This window comes from Aquarana catesbeiana, linkage group LG11 (genome assembly GCF_042186555.1).
Source record: "Aquarana catesbeiana isolate 2022-GZ linkage group LG11, ASM4218655v1, whole genome shotgun sequence".
In the NCBI taxonomy this organism is placed as follows: Eukaryota; Metazoa; Chordata; class Amphibia; order Anura; family Ranidae; genus Aquarana; species Aquarana catesbeiana.
The window spans coordinates 230616948-230635135 of record NC_133334.1 but is presented as its reverse complement, the minus strand read 5'-3'; the positions used below and the strand labels follow the sequence as shown (position 1 = coordinate 230635135).

The window sequence follows — 18188 nt, the reverse complement described above, 5'->3', positions numbered from 1 at the left end:
CACAGCTATTACCTTTTGTATCAATTGACCCTTCCTTTTTAGATTGTAGGCTCTAATGAGCAGGGCCCTCTGATTTCTCTTGTACCATATTGTAATGTAACTGTAATGTCTGCCCTCATGTTGTAAAGCGCTGCGCAAACTGTTAGCGCTATATAAAACCTGTATGATAATAATAATGACGTGGCAAATTAGGAAATCTCCAAATGCAGCGCACAATTCTCTTCTTTTTTAATGGGATAATAATGAAGCTGCTTTGCTGGTGATACTGATGGAGTTATTGCAAACAAATTTTCACAGGCTTTTTTTTTCAACTGATATCAAGAATAATAAAAATAATAATAATTGCGCAAAATAAAAAACACAAAAAGAAAAGCGCAAATCAACACTCACCAAACTTCTACTAACACGAAATTAGCAGAAGGAGCCCAAAGGATGGCGCTAAAGAGCTGAAAAAACACGTAGTACGTTCGTAATTGCTGGCCAACATTTGTGTGACCGTGTGTATGCAAGACAAGTTTGAGCCAACATCCTTCGAACAAAATTACACAGTTTTGTTGTCGGAAAGTCCGATCGTGTGTACGGGGCAATAGAGTGTGAAGTTCAGAATGATTACCGTGTGTGTGTGTGTGAATAAATTATTAATTAATCAGATATGTGATGTATTGTTAAAAAAAAAAAAACATAATAATAATAATAACCAAACTATCAAAGAATTAAACAAAAAATATTTTTATTTACATTGACAAGAATTTGCAAAAATACCAAATAACACCTATGTATTAAAGATTATTATTTATTTACATGTACATTAAAACATATGTAAACACTCACATACTCAGTGAAATGAACAGCCTCAGATGATACACAGAGATGAAACAAAAAGTTGGCTTGGGTCCTGGGGCGGAGTAAGATGTGTAATGTGTAGATGATTATAGTGTGTGCTGTTTCTTTATATTGGCAGTTTGTGTACTTACCCTGAGAAGTATCGGGCCGCTGTTTTCTGCCAGAAGATGATGCTGGAGGGATACGGCTTGGGCTTTCTGTTAAAGACGGAAGAAAAGAGTCAAGGTAATGTTCAAGATAAAGTTAAGTCAACAGTGTTATTTATTTTTGCCTGTTATAAGTTGTACAACAACATCAAAGCGTCATGCAAAAGGTAGCCCAGATGTATCCTGACTCTTTGTATCATAAATTACTGTATCCCCATCTTATTGCCCCAACAATAATTGCCAAAAAATATACTGACACAAAGGTCGGAGTAAAATGTCTGTTTTCGGCCCCTTTATTAAAATTAACAATTATGTAAACCAATATTAACAAACAAAAACATAACACTTTTGGTTGACCATCCCTGAAGGCACTAAGTATCAAAAACATTTCCCTTGTATCTGCGTAAACTACTTCCATGGTCCCTCCCTACCGCACTGCACCGACCCGAAGACGAACCACATTCTGCAGATACACCATTGTAACTACCAGTTAATCCACCATAACTGGCATTCCACCGGGGACCCATACCTTAGATGGGTCCCAATCATCTGATCACAGCAAGTTATTTAAAAATGCCTCCAAAGACCCCACCGAACGTACCCTGTAAAATAAAAAAAACAACCAACACAACAAAAAATGAAGCATAGAACGAACCAAGCCGATGTAGGGAGGGCGGGTGGGAATGCTTCTCCTCCTCGTGTACTCCCCGGATGTCTGGTTTCCCCTTGTCTCCCACACTCCTGGCTTTTTGCAGTCCTTCCCCCATGCTGGCTGCCCAATCCCCTGGAGTCCCATGTTGCCTGACAACATGTTTTAATCCCGACTTGCCCGGATTCCCTGTGCTTCTATTCATGCTAGCACTACGCAATTTTTTTTTTTGGCTTCGGGATATACTCACCATTCACAAAAAAGTGCATTGAGGTGAAGTAAAGCGGTTGTATACCCCACTTTGTCATTTTTTACCTACAGGTAAGCCTATAATAAGCCTTACCTGTAGGTAAAATGAATATCCCCTAAACCTGTACAGTTTAGGAGATATCCACCTCGGATGCAGCTGCTGACGTCAGCGGCACATGCGCTCTGAAGGTCTGGCAAACGCTACCGAAGAAGCAATGCTCCTTGCCAGAAAAAGGACTCCCATGTGCATGGGAGAGACGTCGTCGCGGCTCGGGCCACTCACAGCGCCCGCGACCCGGAAGAGACGGCAAGGCAACGTGTCAGCCCCCTCAGCGCTGACCGGGTTGGGCTGCTGGGGCCTCGTTCTAAGGTATTTTATAATGTGCTAGTATGTGCTGCATACTAGCACATTATGCCATTGTCTTGCAGGTTTCTTTTTTTTTTCTTCCGTGGTTTACTACCGCTTAAATTTGCACTGGAATTGTAAAATCTAATCTGAAGTTGCTGATGTGTTAAACCAGATGTTATACAGTGGGGACGGAAAGTATTCAGACCCCCTTAATTTTTTCACTCTTTGTTATATTGCAGCCATTTGCTAAAATCGTTTAAGTTCATTTTTTTTCCTTATTAATATACACAGAGCACCCCATATTGACAGGAAAACACAGAATTGTTGACATTTTTGCAGATTTATTAAAAAAGAAAAACTGAAATATCACATGGTCCTAAGTATTCAGACCCTTTGTTCAGTATTTAGTAGAAGCACCCTTGATCTAATACAGCCATGAGTCTTTTTGGGAAAGATGCAACAAGTTTTTCACACCTGGATTTGGGGATCCTCTGCCATTCCTCCTTGCAGATCCTCTCCAGCTCTGTCAGGTTGGATGGTAAACGTTGGTGGACAGCCATTTTTAGGTCTCTCCAGAGATGCTCAATTGGGTTTAAGTCAGGGCTCTGGCTGGGCCATTCAAGAACAGTCACGGAGTTGTTGTGAAGCCACTCCTTCGTTATTTTAGCTGTGTGCTTAGGGTCATTGTCTTGTTGGAAGGTAAACCTTCGGCCCAGTCTGAGGTCCTGAGCACTCTGGAGAAGGTTTTCGTCCAGGATATCCCTGTACTTGGCCGCATTCATCTTTCCCTAGATTGCAACAAGTCGTCCTGTCCCTGCAGCTGAAAAACACCCCCACAGCATGAAGCTGCCACCACCATGCTTCACTGTTGGGACTGTATTGGACAGGGGATGAGCAGTGCCTGGTTTTCTCCACACATACAGCTTAGAATTAAGGCCAAAAAGTTCTATCCTGGTCCCCTCAGACCAGAGAATCTTATTTCTCACTATCTTGGAGTCCTTCAGGTGTTTTTTAGCAAACTCCATGCGGGCTTTCATGTGTCTTGCACTGAGGAGAGGCTTCCATCGGACCACTCTGCCATAAGGCGCTGACTGGTGGAGGGCTGCAGTGATGGTTGACTTTCTACAACTTTCTCCCATCTCCCGACTGAATCTCTGGAACTAAGCCACAGTGATCTTTGGGTTCTTCTATACCTCTCCCACCAAGGCTCTTCTCCCCCGATAGCTCAGTTTGGCCGGACGGCCAGCTCTAGGAAGGGTTCTGGTTGTCCCAAACGTCTTCCATTTAAGGATTATGGAGGCCATTGTGCTCTTAGGAACCTTAAGTGCAGCAGAAATGTTTTTGTAACCTTGGCCAGATCTGTGCCTTGCCACAATTCTGTCTCTGAGCTCTTCAGGCAGTTCCTTTGACCTCATGATTCTCATTTGCTCTGACATGCGCTGTGAGCTGTAATGTCTTATATAGACAGGTGTGTGGCTTTCCTAATCAAGTCCAATCAGTATAATCAAACACAGCTGGACTCAAATGAAGGTGTAGAACCATCTCAAGGATGTTCAAAAGAAATGGACAGTACCTGAGTTAAATATATGAGTGTCACAGCAAAGGGTCTGAATACTTAGGACCATGTAATATTTCAGTTTTTCTTTTTCAATAAATCTGCAAAAATGTCAACAATTCTGTGTTTTTCTGTCAATATGGGGTGCTGTTTGTACATTAATGAGGAAAAAAATGAACTTAACTGATTTTAGCAAATGGCTGCAATATAACAAAGAGTGAAAAATTTAAGGGGGTCTGAATACTTTCCGTCCCCACTGTATTTCTTGGCAAATTGACCAATTAACATTTTTGTGAATAGCCTTTTACATATACTATATTACAGTCCCATATACATACTACTATACCCCCCTCTTTTATTGCACAATCCCATGCTTACTTCAGTTTCCTCAGCCCCCCTTCACATCACAGTTTCCCCTTCACAGTAGTATTCTGATCTGAACCCCCTTCACAATGGTATCTTCTCCCCCACCTTCATAGCACCTGAGCACAGCTGTGTCCTCTGCCCCCCCTTCACATCCTAACCTCCCCCCAGCAACTCGACCCTCCTTAACATCACAGCCCCGGCACCTCTGGCCCCCTTCACATTACACAGCCCCCTGCATCTCTGGCCCCCTTCACATTACACAGCCTCCGCACCTTTGACACTTTCACATCCCCCCACAGCTCTGCCCAATCCTACCTTACTTGGGCACACAGAGACGGAGACACAGCGGGAGACACAGCAGCACTTAATAATGGGCAGGAGCAGGAGGTGCTAAAGTTAACCAGCAGTTAATTGGTTGCTAGGGCCGCATAGCACCCAATCACCTGCTGGTTAACTTGGAAAGTTATTTTCAGCAGCTCTGCGATAGTGACAGCGGCAGAGGCAGGCAGACAGAAGCATCACCTAAATGGCTGGACTGTGGCGGTCCAGATGGCACAGTGTCCACATCTGGCCCACACCCCGCCATTTAGTGGTGCCTGCTTTAAATGTTAAATAGAAGTTCATCATTATATATGTACATCCTTTGTGTTTGTGTTAGGTACTCACCAGAATGTCGATGGGATGTACTTGGAGCTAATCGCTCTACAGATGATGTTGCTCGATCTGGAAAACATGAATGTAAAGAAAAACGTAAGTCTCACATGCATAGTCATAAAAAATAATAGTGAGTTGTAAACAACCATATAACTGCAATATAAAATTATATATTTCATTTTACTCACCACCAGCTCTTTGATGTGGACTCCAACTGCGGACTCCAGGGACTTCCTTTGCCAGAAGACCAAGGCCATCTCTCAGCTCTGCCTCCCACCCTCGGAACTCAACAGGCTTCCCCCTAATGTACTCTCCCCGTAGACCTTCATCTTTTTGATGACTGTCGACCGACAATCATAGAATCTGCACATGAAAAAAAAATATTATTAGTTACATAAATTAGAAACCAAGCAGACTTATTTTTTCTACAACAACCTGTCGTTACTATACGGTGTATTTTTTACAAATGTGTGTTTTAAGAGTGAAAGAATATTGAAATAATTACCTGTGTCTGACGCCAGTGGTGGGCCTGCAAAACTTGGAGACCACATTCACGGAGTCCCGGACTCATACCCAGCCTGCTGCATTCTCGGATGTTGGCACGGTTTGGCAGAAGAGTGTCACTTTTTCTCTTAGAACTGCAGCAACCAATGAAGCATTGTTGGGTATATACCTTGATCTTTGTCGCTTGCTTTGGTGGGGCTGCTGCATGTCTGAGTCAGCACTCTCTGATGTAGGGGGGGGGACGTCTCCGTTTTTGCCCATGCTTCCACTTCACTCCACCTCCACAATCCCTTCCAGGCCTTGGCTCCACTCCACGCCTCCGTTCACCTCCACTCCTCTCCCCTCCACGCCTCTCCTCCCCTCTATGCCTCTCCCCTCCATGCCTCTTCTCCCCTCCACGCCTTTTCTTCCCTCTACACCTCCCCTCTCATCTCCTCCCCTCCATGCCTCCCCTCCACGCCTCCCCTCCACGCCTCTCCTCCCCTCCACGCCTCCTCTCCCCTGAGTCCCCTCCTCCACTCCTCCGGTCCCCTCCACTCTCAGTCACACCAACAACAACTCTCACACCAACATTCTCACTCACAAGACTCACACGTCCATTCTCACTCCCAGACATTCTAATTGCAACAAAACCACCAAACCACACAAAAAAAAAAACACAAAAACAAGAATTCCACTTTCTGCTCTGCTCTCTGCTCCTCCCTCACCACACCACTGTACACCCTCTCAAAATGGCATACAGAGGCGGAGGCTATAGCCGTGTGTTGAAAACGAAACTAAAATACGAGATTGCGAATCATTACGAATGACCACGATGTATTTACGAAAGTACGAATCCATTCGAAGCACGGTAGTAGACATTAGTACATTTACATTACGTAAAATTATGAAATGTGTTCCGATTACGAATCAACGAAAACAAAACAATGTTATGAAAGTACGAATCAATGGAAAAGGCAATCAAAAGTAGACATGTGCACACTGAAATATTTTGTTTCGGAATTTCGTTTTCGTCCGAAATATAAATTTATTTAGTTACTCCCGAAATTCGTTTTTCTTTATTTCGTTTTTCGTTAAAAACTTGCATTCGTCCGAAAATCGAAATGAATTAAGGTCGAATCGGTCATTAAAGGCTTATGGTGTCTGTCGAATGTTCAAAGTAGATTCGACGGAGCAGCTAAACTGTACGACGTCGCAATCGTACATTCCGGTCGAATTTTCTGGGATGCATTTGACCGGAAATGTTCGATAGCAGCATCGTACAGTTTGTTTAGCTGCTCTGTCGAATCTTCTAACTTTTGACAGACACCATAAGCCACATTTACGTTTGCATGTTTTCGTTTCTGTGTCGAATCTTCATCGTTCATGCTCATTGCATTGGTCTACTCTGCCCCAGCAGTCAGCCAACCAAACTTTCACATTCATTTCTCAATCGGAAGTGCGGAAGTGCGGCCGCAAAATCCGACGCTGTGTGGCTTAGAGAGATAATGGCAATGGCAGCACCAGCAGCAACCCATTCCAGCACTAGCAGCATGGAGGAGGCTGTTCCTGGGCCTTCTAAGGCAGCATCCAAAAATGGGCGCAGGAGGGGGACACAAGCTGCATCCAGCAGGAAGCGTAACCTAATGTGGACTCATATTGAGTCCCAGGTCCTGGTAAGGGAAACGCTTCCTTGCTGGATGCAGCTGTGTGGCCCCCGCTCCAGGGAAACCACTACGGAGTGGAAGCGAGAAAAGTGGGAGGAGATTTCCAGGAAGGTGGAGAAGACATATCGCCATCGGCGTGACCCGACTGCCTGTCGCAAAAAATTCAGCGACATAAAACGGTAAGTAACGTGTCTGATTATTTTTTTTTTTTACATTTTAACCACTTCAGCCACGGAGGTATGGCTGCCAAATGACCATGCCACTTTGTGCGATTCGGCACTGCGACGCTTTAACTGACAATTGCGCGTTCGTGTGACGTTGCTCCCAAACAAAATTGATGTCCTTTTTTTCCCACAAATAGAGCTTTCTTTTGGTGGTATTTGATCACCTCTGCGGTTTTTATTTGCTTTTTGCTATATAAGTATCCCCAACAAATATATAAAAAACAAATTTTTTCCTCGGTTTAGGCCGATATGTATTCTTCTACATATTTTTGGTAACAAAAATTGCAATAGGCGTTTATTGATTGGTTTGTGCAAAAGTTATAGCGTCTACAAAATAGGGATAGTTTTATGGCATTTTTATTAACAATTTTTTTTACTAGTAATGGTGGCGATCAGCGATTTTTATTGTGACTGCGACATTATGGCGGACACATCGGACACTTTTGATGCCATTTCGGGACCATTGTCATTTATACAATGATAAAAGCTCCAAAAAATGCACTGATTTTACACACACACATATAAACATATGTTATTGCTATCACAATTTGATGTCAGTAAAGTTAGGTGAATTTTTTTTTTAAAAAGGAATAAATAATTTTCAATTTATCCTCCCTCCTGTGAAAAACCAAATTTGCGCATAGGTGTGCCTAGCCTACACATAGTTTGCAGTTGCACATGTTATATATTATCGTCACAATCATTTTAAGAGGAATATTTCCATGCCGTTATTTGTTCTTAGTTAGTTATCACTAAACTGAGCAGTAAGTGCTTTTAAGTTCCACTTGACCTGACCACCTGTAGGTTGCGCCCCCTTTCTGACCAGGCCATATTTTGCTATTTAGCGCATTGCAGCTTTAAACTGCACGCTCCTGTGATGTATTACCCAAATGAAATTTATGCTCTTCTCCCGCCATATATAGAGCTTTTATTGGTGGCATTAGATCACCGCTGGGTTTTACATTTTTTGTTATTGAAAAATAAAAAAGTTATTTATATATATATAAGCATTGCATTGTGTGTAGGAAATTTTTTTTGTCAACCATGCGACGCGACATAGTCATTTACCATGATGTGTTTGATTTTATTTAAAGATCGTCTCCAGGCCCAGCGCCGCCGGAGGCAGAGGGCAGAGGAGCAGGAGTCCTCCACGTCATCATGCAGTAAGTACTGTAGTAGTGACACTAATACAGTGGTTCCTTTTCCATTTGTCCAGCCTTCCATTGTTGATTCCAGCGTCATTGTTTCTCGCTCATGTAGTGACAGGTAGAGCCTCTGCGACGCTCTGTCAGGTAACGCAAGCGATTGCGTAACTTACGTAATTTGACAGAACGTGGCCGCTCTGAACTGAGGTGCCTGATCAGTGGCAGTGCACCTAGCACTCGCCGGCGCTGCTGGAACCAGGACAGGTAAGTGCCTCGTATTTGTTTTTTTTTTAAATGATTTTTTCTAAATGGTGAATGCATGTCCCTGCCTTGTAGATAAACGTTAGTGACCTGCCCTGTATTGCCATGCTAATGGATAATTAATTTTATCTATTTACACTACAGTATATTTATTTACGTTTATTAACGTTCATCATTTCTCCTTTATAAATAGGTGTCATCCAGTCAGAGGGGGAGACTGAGGAGGAGGCTGAGGCAGCAACGCCCACATGTAAGTTAGTATAATCTTGCTGGTATCTGCTGAGTGATCATACATGTTTCAATGTTCTTGTACTAATGTGTGAGATTGTTGTACACTGCAGATTGTAATGTTCTTTTCTATCATTACTCAACAGCTGCTGAGCAGGAGGTGGAGGAGACCTGCCCTGTAGAGGCTGCTGGGGATGCGGAGGAACAGCCAGATGCGGCAGATCCAGGGAGTAAGCATAACTTTTTTTGTATTTTACAGGCAAATATAGTATTTTAAATATGAAATGCTGATGGCATACCTTGTCTAGAATAGCTTGTGATTTATTCTGCAAGGCTTCGGTTTAGCTGGAACTATTAATTATATTAGTTCCCCTCTGCAGATGATTCCAGTCTTCCTGTTAGCGTGACCTGTGCTTGTTAATATTTCCCCAATGTCCCTGATCATGCCACCTTCTTGCTGCAGTTTAGATTCCCAATCTGAGCCAATCACTGTTAATCATTATGAATAACACAGCAGGCTGGGGGGGGTGTCAGAAAAGAATCTCCAGCTATTGGCTGGCAGTCCCTGGACATGTTCAATCTCTGGCATGCCCCTAATGCATGCATTAACACTTTTCTCATGATGTTATACCTGTTATACCTCCTAGCCTAGACCAGGAGTGAGTAACCTACCTAGCCTAGAACAGAAGTGGGGTTTAATTTATTCAACAATCAGTGGCCTTACAAAATTATCAACTTTAAAAAATAGCCTGCTATATTTTATTAAACAACTTTTTATTAGGTCATCCCAAATGCAATGGCTTGAATGGCTTCTCTTTGGTGAGTGTAATGTTAAAAGCTGGTATAGCTGATATGTTTTTCTGCAAGTGCAACTGATCCTCCATATTTGCCAAAGTCAGTCAGTCTGGATGAGGTAGATTAGTTAGCAGTAGCACTTAGGCATCCATTACACCTTAAGATTTTCTCCAGCCGCCCGTGCGACCAAGCGGATAAAATCTTTGGGAGATTCCCCTTTACACTGCTCGATGTGTAGAGGGGAATCCCTTTGTACTCTGGCCGGGGAGGACACTCAGCTCCACCCCGGTCAGAGTACAGTAAAGTAGTACTACACCTTCCTGCACAGCTCTGCAAACTTGGTATGATGCAGCGAATTGACACAGACACCACTATCTCCTACACACAAATTGATTAGGTGCATCTCACTAAATATCAAAAACTGGTATGGATGGAAGTGAAAACATCTCAAGATGTTACAGGATTGTCTACAAGGGCTGGGAGATCGTTGCCTTTATATAATGTTAGGGTGAAGAAGCCATGTGTATGTGTATTGTATTATCTATCTATCTAATGTATTTTCTTTTCTTCACAGGTGAAGTCTTCATCCTGCAACTGCAGCCTGTGGACGAAGACCTGGACCTGCCCGCGTCTGGTTGGACTGGCTGTCCTTCTGAGTCCCCAGTGGTTTCTACAGTCCTCCACCCTTCAACATCCCCCCACCTGGCCTCCCCAGTGCATCCTTCACCCGCTCCAGAACAGGCACACATCCCTCACCCTCCAGAGCCACATGTGACGGATTATCTGCGGCGCATTGTGGAGGTCCAAAAGAGACATTTTGCATTTTGTGGCCCTCCACAATCGCCGGCAGCTCCGTCACTCTGTGGCTCTGCAGAGGTACCAGCGTAGCCTCAGGAGACACCTGGAGGCTACGCGGTACCTTGGTGACCAGTTGGCTGGGATTAATATGTCCCTACAGCGACTGGTCACCAGGTTGGGGGAGAATGTACTCTAATTTTTTTTTTTTTGTTTTGTTTGTTAACTGTTAAATAAAAAAATTTTGTTCAGAAATAATTGTTTTCTTGAGTTTTGCTTTACTTGTTAGATTTGTGTGATGTTTATCTAAATGAACTAGTCCATATATTGTTACTAACTTACTAGAGGCCTTATAATTGTAGTTTTTCTACATTTAACCATCAGGCTGAACTTAGAAAATTGATGAGATTTCTCTCTACACTATTTCAATGTGCAAAGGGTAATCCAATGTATTGTGTCCAGTCACGCCGTTCAGCTTTCCCTCCACCAGAATACACAGCAGATAGTTAGAGCAGGGGTTACTCTATACAGTCCTCAACAGTTCACAGGACATAGGTTGCAGGCTTGCAATCATGAGGGCAACAGTTAACCGGACAGAGGTTCACAGGCTAAAGCAATTACAAGGGGCAACAGTTCAAAGGGCAGTGTCATGGTTATGCAATAGAGTTTGTCTGTCAGCATACCTGTCTCCATGTGTTCATCTCTAGAGACCAGCTGACCCTCACCTGACTGCTTTTGTAAGCTCTCCTCTAGCATGGCTCCACCCCAGCTCCTATCAGGGAACTCTATATTAACCTGTGCACTGCAAGCCAGCAGTGTTGATCAACCATTGTGTGTTAGCTTTCGTGTGTACTGGCTGTGTTTCCTACGTCTGATTCCAGTTAACCGACTTTGGCCTGTTCTCTACTATTCCTGTCTGCTCGTGACCCTGACCTTTGGCGTGTCCCTGACCATCCCTGTTTGCCTGTGACCCTGAACCTTGGCGTGTACTCTGTTGTCCTTGTCTGCTTGTGGCCTCGACCTTGGCTTGTCCCTTACTTCCTTGTTGTTCCAGCCTGCTGCCTCTTTCCTCTTCTCCTGTAGTCTACCGTGAGCATGAGATGTGAGACCCTGGGGGCTGCGACCTGGAGCCAGACTGCAGCGCAGTCCATCCTCACCACTAGAGGCTCTGGTGAACACCTACTGGCTCTTAGACTCCGCGCCCTGGAGAATCTATGCTCTAGCTCCCAGTGGGATCTGTGTTAGTGATCCAGTAGACCTGCTTCCTGAACCTCCCAGGTTTCAATCCACAGCAGTCAGTCCTAGGATCCACTACCTAGCGGTGCACTTCCGATTCCTACAGAGTGCATCTGTCACCTAGCCTCAAGGTGACCTGACAGGCAGTCATCATTTCCAGGGCTTGAGTAACATGGCAGCAGGGTAGATTACTCACTCACACTAGTGACTATGGACAATTGCAGATGGTCATGAAACAGGCGGAGGATCAGAGAGGGCCCTGGCGTCCCCAGGGTCAGAGATGGTAAATGGGAGGGGTCCTGGGCATCTGGATGCAGCTCAGCAGTGACCAACTAATATATCTTGCATAGAATCACGTTTCCAACTGTATGCTTCTTTGTGCTATGTTGTGTTGGTAGCATATTCTGATCCTTGAGTTGACAGTCTCTCCATCAAGAGGAACTGTCATGCTGTTGAGGTCATCTTTAATCATTGTCTCTTATTTCCAGACCACCAAACAAAAATGGTTAAATTAGCACATGTTGCTATTTGTATTTACAAAGACAGCAACACGTGAGCAGTAGCGCCACGTCAAGGCTTCAACCCTTGCTACTGTCCATTCACACAACATTCATTCATGCAATCAAGCAAACTCTAGTCACTCTACACAACATTCATTACAAAAAAGGGTGATGGAAAGAATAAAGGGAAAAATTTGGATTGCTTAAAACAATATAATTCTATTTAAATCTTGGGGTCACACCAAAGTCAAGTAGACAACTGCTATTGTGTCAAGTGGTAAGAAAATAAAAAAAATGATTTTCCTCAACATTTGGATGGTTCCTCTGAGTCCCATCTATCTTCACTGTCCATTCACACAACATTCATTCATGCAATCACGCACAATCAATTCACTCTTGTCCCATCTATCTTCACATGGTAACAATGATTCAGGTCTCACAAATTAAGGGTAGGGTAACCCAGCTTGGGGAGGTTAAATTTGAGGAAAGTTATTTGTTCCATCAAATGGGGTGTTAGTTGTGAACGGTGTGGATTAAGGATATTCCCAGTAATAGAGAAAACTCTCTCACTTTGCACAGTGGTTGGAGGACAGGATAGTAGTTGCTGGGCAACCAGGCAAAGACCAGGCCACAAACTTTTCTTACCATCCCAATAGGTCAAAGGGTCCTCTCTACCTCATATAGGTAGGCCCTGACCATTTCAGAGGCACTGCTCTCCTCTCGATTACCTGCTGCTTGACCTGCATCCACCAGATTGTCAAGTGCCTCTACCCAACATGCACATGCTCCACTCTGTTGTTTTTGAGTGATGCTGCCAGGCCTTGGAATAGCAGCCATGGCAGATGAATCTTCCAAACCAGCCTCAACCGTCGTACATCTCTGTTGCTGCAAATTCCGGACCCTTTCAATCAATTTTTGTTTCCAGTAGGAGAGGCTGTTGTCTCTGAGTGCCAGTTTACCTTTGATCCTGGGATCACACAGGGAAGCCAGCATGAGTTCGGGGCTTTTGCGGACACGGTCATTTAGCCGATCTTTTAAGTTAGCTTGTAGCTTTCTGATGAAAGACGCTACATCGGCATGAAGTGGGCTGCCACAAACAGGCTCACTGTTTTCTAGGTACAATCCCATCTTATCTATGAGATTTGAGCAATCTTGTTGGTTTTCTCCACTGGGATTGCACCCTTGACCACTAAATGCAGTATGTGTGCAGAACAGCGCACACCGACAAAAGATCCATCTTGGAGAGCTTTAACCATGTTTGAACCTCCGTCTGTCACAATGAACCCAACAGAGACATTGGTGACTGCCTGCTCTCCAAACCAATTGGCCAACATTGATCTAATTGCCCGCAATATGTTGGCAGAGCTGTGTTGGTCATCACGGACTTCTGTGTGGAGCAGGAAAGCTTGATAACCCTGCTGGTCTTGCGCTGCAGACCTGCTTCCTGATGGAGTTTGAACTCTTACACCAGCGCCACCACCAACAGGCACAGTGGCCTGCCACCAGTGTGCAGTCAAAGACAGGAAAGCGTGTTGACCGCTGGGAGCTGTCCACAAATCAGTTGTCAAATGAATTGTCTGACCCTCGGCTTTGGCCATTTTTTCCTTCAATAATCCAACGCATGAGTGGTATAGTGCTGGAATAATCTTTCTGCTGAAAGTTGTTCGTGCAGGAACAACGTATCGTGGAGCAAGGGCATGCATGAGCTGTTTAAACGGCTCCCCTTCAATCATGCGAAAAGAGGCTCCTCCAACAGCAATGAATTGGCCAATGAGGCGGGTGATCTTGTTGGCCTGCTGTTTTGACATGCCCTTGGAACTAAAGCCAACAAAACTATCGAGGGTAGGCTGATGATGTCCTTGGGAGGATGAGGAGCCTGATTGGGTCTGCAGTGGAACTACTGCACGTGGGCGGGTTGTATTAATTGAACCCTCTCTATTGCCTCCTGTGCTCTGAGTAAGTGGTGTGCTTGAGGAGGTACCACCAGTACAGTCAGAGTCCGTTATGCTGCTTCCTGAGCTACCATCTTCTTTTTCTGCCTCTGCCCGCAGTAAAGTAGAGTGGTGGTAATTTTTAAGGTGTAGGTTCATACCAGCATTGGTTAAATGACCTAACTTTTTACCCCTACTTACTTGCTTCCCACACAATTTACACTTGGCAAAGAACCCGCCTTCCAATGTTTGAAAGTATTTCCAAACGTTGCTGCGGCGGGATGCAGCCCCTTGACCCTGTGGATATCTATTTAGGGCTGATATAGCTGCAGCAGGTAGCACACCAGTGGTGGAAGCTGTTGCCACTACAGTTACACTTGGTGAACTAGAACTAGTGCTGCTAATGGCAGGGGTGCTGGGGACTGGGAGGTCGGTGATATCATCACAGGATTCTTCCATAATAACAGAGGGAGAAGGGGAGTTAGCAGCAGATGAAAAAAGTGGACTGCTACCTGTCCTACTCCTCACAGAATATCCCTCTTGCACTTTCTCCAGGTCAAGCTGTAAGTCCTGTGGGCTAAGATTGTATAAAACATCCGCAGTGTTTGGGGAAAGAGGAGCATCACATTCTAAATCATCTTCTTGGGCCAATGAAGAAAAAGTCTCACACTCTGTCTCTGCTGCTGTCTCCCTCAATTGCTCCTTTGGGGAGCTGGGCAGTGGCACTGGTAGTGTGATTGGTGGTGGTGACTGTAAAGGCAACTCCACTTTACTAGGTTTCTTGCCTATTCCATAAAAATATGCAGCCATGACACCTGTAGAAGTGGAAGGAGGCGCTGCACTGGCAGTGGAAGTGGCAGCAGATGTTGGTGGTCTGGCAGGAAAAGTAATATTAGAAGAACTGGGGGTGGTGGAACTAGCTTTGCTGGTGGCATTGGCGGTGACACCCACTGCTGTGGACGGCATGTTGGTGGCGGCAGAAGTGTCAGAGGCACAAGTAGCAGAGACCTTGCCACTTTTTTTACCAAGGCGTCCACCGCGACCACGACCACGACCACTACCTCTACCAGCCTTCACTTTTACATTAGAACGGTACATTTCTGAACTTTACAGCAACTGCAAGTCAGAAAATGGACTGGAGTGGAGATAGGGTATATAGAATCTCAATCTATAAATCACCCCCCACCACAACACGGGCAGCCTCTGAGGCTATCACAACACTAGCAGCAACACTAGTATCACTAGTCTATCTATCAAGTTCACAACACAGATGTAGCTTGCTTCACTACTATTCTGCTGCTGTGCTTAGCTTATTCTCAAATGAAATAGTTCAGGATCTCTGATAAAGTGACAATGAATTCAAACGGACCAGCTAAGATTGACTGTTCTGAAATGAATCAGCGTGTCTGTCTCTCTCTGCTAGCAAATCGTAAGTGAAACTAAGTTGGCTGTACATGCGGTTCTAGCTATGTTACTGCCCCTCCTCTTTGGTTACAATTGACCAATAATAACCATCATCATCATTATTTTTATTTTACTTAATTTTTCTCTCTACGTCGAATCTTCTCTCTCTATGTCGAATCTTCCCTCTATGTCGAATCTTTTCGAATAATCTTGGACTACTATGGTGGATAGACTATAGAGTTAAGGTTAGGCACATTCGACCACAGGTTCGATAGACACAAATTGTTATTGTTAGCGTCATGTCGAATCTCCTATCTATATCGAACTGTTGTCGCAACGAAAACGAAAATAAAGCATTTGTTTATGTCGGATCTTTCGTTTTTCGGAATCTGCGCTTTCATAATCGTTTGTTAAAACGATAACGAAAATACCTGAAATTCGGACGAAAATGCATTCGGACGAAAACGAATGCACATGTCTAATCAAAAGTAACAATTACTAAATTACGAGTAGTGTACCGAATAAACAAAAATTATTATCTAACAAAATTATGAATTTCGAATCAAAGAAAATTAGACGGAATTACGAATCATTCCGTATCAACGAAAATATAACTGTTACGAAAATACGAACGAGTCCGAATATGAAACCTCACGTCTTAAAAAATTACGAATTGCTAGACTAACGGAATTACGAATCATTTCGTATCAACGAAAATATAACTGTTACGAAAATATGAACGAGTCCGAATATGAAAACTCGTGTCTTACGAAATTACAGATTGTTACGAATCTACGGAAACGTAAGGAAACTAAACGAAACAAAACAAATTTTTTTGTGCACATGTCTAATAACCTGTACCCAAAATAAAGGAAGTCACACGCAAGCTTGGGATCTGTTAAGACCATTGCCAGTCCCAGACCATCTATGCGATCCATGGAATTTATAGTGGATTTACCCCTCTCCGAAGATTTCTCCACTATCCTAGTGGTGGTTGATCGCCTGTCAAAGATGGCCTGCTTTCTGCCTCTGGTGGATACTCCCTCTGCCATGGATACAGCACATGCCTTTATCAAGGTATAAGATTATACGGCCTGCCAAAGAGCATTGTCTCTGACAGAGAAGTGCAATTCACCTATAGGTTCTGGAGGGCTCTCTGCAAAGCCTTAAATCTTGAAGTCTGCTTGTCATCAGCCTATCATCCACAGAGTAATGGCCAGACAGAGCAAACAATCAAACGCTGGAACATTATCTCTGTTGCTTTTCTACAATCTCGCAAGACAACTGTGTAACTTTGCTTCCTTGCACAGAGTTTGCATACAATTCTTAACATGCTTACACCAATCAATTTCCATTTTGGAGATTTCATCCTTCATTTCTGCCCAATACCTGTAGTACAGAACAGGTTAACTGTCATCCAGGAGAATTACCAAGTTCTTCAGGAAACCATGCGAAGGGCACAGGAAGATTACAAAAAATATTATGATAATAACAAGAAGAAAAAGAATCAAGTTCTGAAGGTTGGCGACAAACTGTGGCTCTCCACAGCAAACCTTAAATTACCCTGTCGATAACAAAAGTTGGGTCTAAGATTCATTGGCCCCTTTGTAATAAAGAAGAAAGTTAACCCTGTGGCCTTCAAACTGTCCTTGCTGAGCTCTTATAAGATTCACCCAGTCTTTCATGTTTCTTTGCTCAAGCCAGCCACTTCTGGTTCCTTTGCAGGAAGAGATGATCCGCCTCCACCTCCCATCACAGTGGGTGAGGAAACAAAGTTCGAAGTAGAGGCCATCCTGGACTGCTGGATACCTCATGAAGTGGAAAGGGTACCCGAGGAAAGTTCATGGGAACCCGCAAGTAATGTACATGCTCCTAGACTCCTGCATGAATTTTTCAGCAAACATCCAGAGTAACAAGCACGCAAATGGCTCCGAAGATCAATGTGCAATGGCGCACTCGCATGCCAAGACACATGCAACCCGTGACATATTCTGGCAGCCTGTTTAAAGCCAGCAGTGTGATCCACTAGTTTCTGGATTATCTTCAGCAACTCTGTGTGTTCTGGAGTTTCTGTTCCAGTTATTATTCGATTTCCTGTTACCGACCTGGCTTGCCTTTAACCTGTCTTGTCTCCGTTCCTGGCTTTGACCCTCGGCTTGTTCCATTGACTTTGCTTCTGCCTTCTAACCTTGACCTGCTCTTTGGACTCTGTTGCTGTCTGATTACCAGTGTATGACCCCGGTCTTTCTCATGATTGTGCTTGCTGCCTTACCCCTGGCTGATAATTCATGTATGACTACCGGCCTGGCTCCTGACCACCTTCAGGGGTGCCCTGCACTTAGCCGCAAGGGAAGCCCTCTCAGCCCTTCGGCCTAATGACCAGGTATGTGACAACAACACAAAAAATATATATATATATATGTATTTCTGACCTCCATTGCACTGTATGCAGGAGTTATTCAGTGTAGTGTGTGTAGGCAGGTAGCCTACTGTCAGTTTAGTCAGCTTGGCTGCCCAGGTGGGGGAAGAATTAAAATTTTACCTCCTCCCTTGAGTGTTTTTATGGGATTTTTGCACTTTGCGTCCAGCATCCCTCCCATGTTGTATAAAAGGGGATGAGGTCTGGATCCAGGAGAGGACCAAGAGAACACGGGGCATTTGCAAGAGTTTGCCGGGACCAGCATCAGACGCCGACTCATCGAGACATC

General features: G+C 44.1%; 1 protein-coding gene across 1 annotated transcript; it reads left to right on the top strand.

Annotated features, from left to right (window-relative positions):
- The first annotated feature begins 114 nt into the window (after positions 1 to 114).
- Positions 115 to 17393, top strand: LOC141111741 (uncharacterized). The gene is made up of 6 exons (XM_073603881.1): positions 115 to 1068; positions 8280 to 8348; positions 8785 to 8841; positions 8966 to 9049; positions 10189 to 10490; positions 17181 to 17393. Exons 1-6 carry the CDS (start codon positions 1011 to 1013, stop codon positions 17391 to 17393), a joined length of 783 nt encoding a protein of 260 aa, XP_073459982.1. The 5' UTR covers positions 115 to 1010.
- Positions 17394 to 18188: the final 795 nt, after the last annotated feature.

Bases quoted from the DNA above. Each gene is read 5' to 3' on its own strand.
- LOC141111741 (XM_073603881.1), top strand. From the start codon at position 1,011: ATGATGCTGGAGGGATACGGCTTGGGCTTTCTGTTAAAGACGGAAGAA. The intron at 1,069-8,279 runs GTAATGTTCAAG...TTTTATTTAAAG, and splicing joins GACGGAAGAAAAGAGTCAAG to ATCGTCTCCAGGCCCAGCGC. The intron at 10,491-17,180 runs GTACCAGCGTAG...TCTTTGCTCAAG, and splicing joins CACTCTGTGGCTCTGCAGAG to CCAGCCACTTCTGGTTCCTT.